At 42.6% G+C, this 4,662-nt stretch overlaps 1 protein-coding gene across 1 annotated transcript; it reads right to left on the reverse strand.

Moving 5' to 3' along the window:
- Nucleotides 1-299: 299 nt before the first annotated feature.
- LOC121566464 (refilin-B-like) lies at nt 300-4,662 on the reverse strand. The gene is made up of 3 exons (XM_041876499.2): nt 2,556-4,662; nt 2,194-2,288; nt 300-1,891 (listed from the first exon to the last, which is right to left on the reverse strand). The coding sequence occupies exons 1-3, from the start codon at nt 2,751-2,753 to the stop codon at nt 1,573-1,575; spliced, it is 612 nt and encodes a 203-aa protein (XP_041732433.1). The 5' UTR covers nt 2,754-4,662; the 3' UTR covers nt 300-1,572.

Genomic DNA, 4,662 nt, shown 5'->3' on the forward strand with positions numbered 1-4,662 from the left:
CACTTGGCACAGTGGTGCCATTACACACCACCACATCTAGGTGGGGCTGTTTTCACACTAATAAATCTAGTTACGTGCAGCACCTTCTCTATCCTGCAGATAGCATAGCGGTCTCAATCTGAGTTGGTGGAACATTGTAATTGAGCTGAAGTTGTAGCTCTACTCATCTAGTGGCTACTTAAAAATGAACATCCCTAATTGATAACCAAAACATAAAATCCTGATACTATATTTTGAATTGGTGTGTTGTCAGTATGGCATTGAGTACATAACATCAAATAATTGTAACACTTCTCAAATCTGATATAAAAAGACAGTTTGTCTTTATTTCAAACAGACACTAAAAACAGAGCTTAAAAGCAATACCATTTTACTTCAATAAGGCACTTTGGGTATCTCACAAGATAGTTCAGGTTCTCTAGATGTGTATCCTTGTAGGACCTTGAGGGAAGATACCCGTGTATTACTATTAGGCTACCAAAAGGAGTTGATGAGCATCAAATAAATACATAACAAAACAAAACCTGTGGAAGCAACCATAAGGGGATAGGTGAAGAGAATGAACCGTTGAGGGACAGTTCACAAGGTGTTAGTAAAAACAATACTTCACCATCAGGAAAATGCTAAAGCTTTATAACTGAGAACAATAATGCCACATTGGATAATCTCTCGCTACTCATTACCAACTTCCTCAATTTGCAACGATCTCTGTGGAAATAAGAAATGTCCCAACGTTCAACACAGAACTTGCTGTAATTTGCAACCCTTTTACACAATATGAAAATAAGCTGTGGCTTTCTGCTCCATGACCATACTTACAGTAGATGACAATGTGTTTGTTTAGGCAAGACTAAGATGGGGTTTGGTGTTACACCAGGATCATACATCTCTATACATGGCTCAGTGTTACACTATCCAGGCAAGGATATTCTGCTTGTGGTAAGTAACATTGTGCAACAAATACCCTATAATACCCTGTGATTTGAAGAGACATTTTAAAGCCCAGTCATATACAGTAATTTGACAACTCCCTGTGTGCCTACAAATGTGAATGCTTACAAAAACCACATGGAAACTCCACTATTGCCTTAGAATCTTATAATGTAGGCTCATTGTTCATTGAGCCCCACTGCGATGGTTATGCCTAAACACAATGTTTTGACAGTGATGGTCCCGACTACACTTCCCTTACAATCCTTCACTTCCAAATCTGGTTTATACGTTTCTCCATGGCGATAGTATACACAATCACCGGTCTCAGTCCACAGTTCAACACTCGGCATTAAAATGAATCCAACTTTGACATACCAGAGAAAACTCTTTACTAGCTACTAATGGATAAACCCTTTGGTAGATGGCAGCCTTACTCAGATGTCCCTGCTATTTGTTTGATACTCCAGATATGGCTTCCATCTTCCTGGTACTCAAACATGGGCTACGATGCTTTCCAATCTAAACTAATAGACGACTGTCTGTAACTTGGGTCCACGGGTGGCGTCAGCCTGTTGGATGGTTGGGCCCCACAGGGCCCTGGGACTTCTCCCCCAGGCCGTGCACAGCCTTCCCCTAACCTCACTGGGTTAGCCTACTCCGGTCAGCAGCCTCCAGCTCCACGCTCGACATGAATCTCCTGGCTAGCCGGCGGCTGTCGTAGCTCAGCTCTGTGGTGTAGATGGTGCGAGCGTGCTTGGGGTACACGATAGTGGTGCTCTGGAAGCGCTGGGCCCGTTGCCGAGGCTGGAGGTCCAGCTGGGTCTTGTAGTGTCTCCAGGTGCTGTGAGGGACAGCCAGGACCATCTGGCTGCAGTTCTCCAGACCCAGGCCTCTGGGCTGCATGGCCATGTCGTGGATAAAGTGACGTTCTGAGTCATAGTGGATAGACGACGTGTATCTACGAATGACAACGTTTGGGCAAGTTTCATTTCACTGCATGTTCAGCTTGATATAGTTTTAGAAATTATATCCGGGAGGTCTCAAGCACTGCAAACCTCCAAGAAATACACTTGGCTACAGTAGGCCTACACAGGCTTACAGATAGAAGTACAAAATTGCAACATTTGATCTGTGGTCCACCACATTTGTTAAATGGTATTTATACAAATAGTGAGGCATCTGCAGCAACCAGTGGACAGTGCTAAGACAATTTCAAATCACACACTCATAGCCTACATGCAGTAATTCAAAACAGTATACCGTATTTTCTTGGGCGGTAGTGGATCAAGTTCTATGCCCTCCCCGTAGGACAAGGTGTGCAGCTGCGGAACAGATCCAATCGATAAAATGGGAACCTGCAAGCAAAGTCAGGCAACAGTGTCAGTACTCACATAAGGAGAAAATCCTTGGTAGCTGTGGCGAACGTGATTGGCTTGGGCTACTGACCCGATTTACTATTGACATGACCCAGATTCAATATGGGCTACGAAGGGAAACGTATTCAGAGGCTATATACTTCGGAAACAATGTTTTAACTTAGCAAAGACGTCGCCTTACAGTAACTGCGAACATCCCGCAATGAAATTTAACAATTGTAGTAAAACGTGCGACAGCCTACGTACCAAGGATGACCCTCTGCTCTCGTCTTCAGACACAGGGCTTATGGCACCTTTATCCCCGCAGTCAGGCAGCAGCCAGTGGCTCGGACTGGGGCTGGGGGGTAGTCCGGAGTCCGGGCTGTCAAGTCCCCGCTCGGCTTTGCAGCTCATGTCCAATGGGTCGTCGTAACATACATTCAGCAAGTTTAGTCTGCCCACCATCGCTTTACAAAAAAGTCCTTAAAAACAAAATAAACGACCCGCTGCCAAACAAGGTTTTAGCCTACTGCGCGATGAGTTTGCAGAACTGTAGATAAAATGTTTTTCCAACTCAGGTGTCTTTCCTTGAATGCAATTGATCCTCTACGTCGGGTAGTTTCCCAATGACCAGGCAACTCCGCCGACGGCAATTGGCTTGCATCAACTTCTTTTGCTTGGCTACAGTTTACGACTGTGGGTAACCCACAGCGTTTCTAAACAAAATAGCCTACTATTTTACTGCATGCTATTTAAATCCTCCATAAGTCGACGAACATTTCTACAATTCCATTCGAAATAAGAGATTCAACACAAATCGTTGTGGCTTTGAAGTTGACAAAATTGTGAACTCAAGCTACAGAACACAGGCGAAGGCACTGAGGATTGTCCCGTCTGTCTTCAAACTTCTCTCCCTTCAAAGGGTTTCATTGTTTTTTGCAGTGAAATACAGGAAAGGAAACGCCTTTTAAAACGCCCGCTCACGGCTGATTGGAGAGGAAAAATGAGACAACGAAACATGGGAACTCTCGTTCTGCCCTCCCACTGGAAAAAAATACCCCTGGTAAAAGTTTAACCTCAACTGGGCCTATTCATTAGGCCGATTCTGTTGCAAAACGTTTCTTAAACGGGAGCAAACTGGACATAACGCGGAGGGATCGACCTGAATTTGTCCAATATAAACTCTTGGACTAGGATAGAAACAGGTACGTGTGTGTGTGTGTGTGTGTTACATTTCCCGACAAACAAGGAAAACATGACAAACTTGTATTAGTGTTTTTCACCAGTTGCCATTACAGTAGCCTATTACTCTGACAATACAAAGTAACATGTTTTTCTTCTTATGAACTGAAAGCAGGAATGTGTACATCAAAAGCATTATAGCATTAATACATACATTTATCAATTTGTAGTACTTTCGAGAGGGGATAATAAGGCTTTCCAAGGACGAAATCCAACACCAATCGTTCATGCCCCAACCACAATGATTTAGAATAGATACTTGACCATACACACATTCTTCAGACCCCATCCTTGTTCTCTTGTGCTATACCACCAAATACATTTGAACCAATTAAAAGGAACACTGATCCAGAGTATTTGCTTGTACATGCAATAACTACTTTATCTGAAGCAGGTAACAGTAGAAATAATTAGATCAATGACAGTATTTAAAGGAACTATGTGTTCCTTACGATAATAAATTATTGTTCTCCACTAGCATCATTGTGCTAACTTCTCAGTGTAATTCCCTGTCTAACAGAGGAACTCATATGTTCACTGTTTTTCAAGGATATATTGTACAAAATTATACTGTTTTCTGTTTAAGATCTATTATCTAAACCTTTTTTATTTTCTGTTGTTATTCCGGCCCCTGTGTTTGACACTGACAGGCCTAGATTACCTGTCAATCATAATGAAAACTTGCCAGAAGATACCGACCCTAAAAGAACACAGAAGGCACTGAGGATTGATCCAATTTCTCTCCCTTCAAAGGGTTTCATTGTTTTGCAGTGAAATAGAGGAAAGGAAACTCCCCCTCACGGCTGATTGGAGAGGAAACATGAAAGGCAACAAAACATGGGAACTCTCCTTCTGCCCTCCCCCTGGAAAACAATACCCTGGTAAAAGTTGAACCTCAACTGTGCCTATTCATTAGGCTGATTCTGTTGCAAAACATTTCTTAAACGGGAGTAAACTTAACAAAACGGGGAGGGATCTACCTGAATTTGTCCAAAATAAACTCTTGTTTTTGTTTGGACTAATGATTACTCCCCTGGACTAGGATAGAGAGAAGATTAGAGAATGGCGCCGGAGAAGATGGCTGCCGTTTTACAGCGCTCTAACCAATTGTACTATTATGTGTAATTTATTC

This window comes from Coregonus clupeaformis, chromosome 5 (genome assembly GCF_020615455.1).
Source record: "Coregonus clupeaformis isolate EN_2021a chromosome 5, ASM2061545v1, whole genome shotgun sequence".
NCBI classification, from domain to species: domain Eukaryota; kingdom Metazoa; phylum Chordata; class Actinopteri; order Salmoniformes; family Salmonidae; genus Coregonus; species Coregonus clupeaformis.

Excerpts from the sequence above, each read along its gene's own strand:
- LOC121566464 (XM_041876499.2), bottom strand. The coding sequence starts at position 2,753 with ATGGTGGGCAGACTAAACTTGCTGAATGTATGTTACGACGACCCATTG. Across the intron at positions 2,289-2,555 it reads AGAGCAGAGGGTCATCCTTG|GTTCCCATTTTATCGATTGG; the intron begins GTACGTAGGCTG and ends CTTTGCTTGCAG. Across the intron at positions 1,892-2,193 it reads CTACCGCCCAAGAAAATACG|ATACACGTCGTCTATCCACT; the intron begins GTATACTGTTTT and ends TGTCATTCGTAG.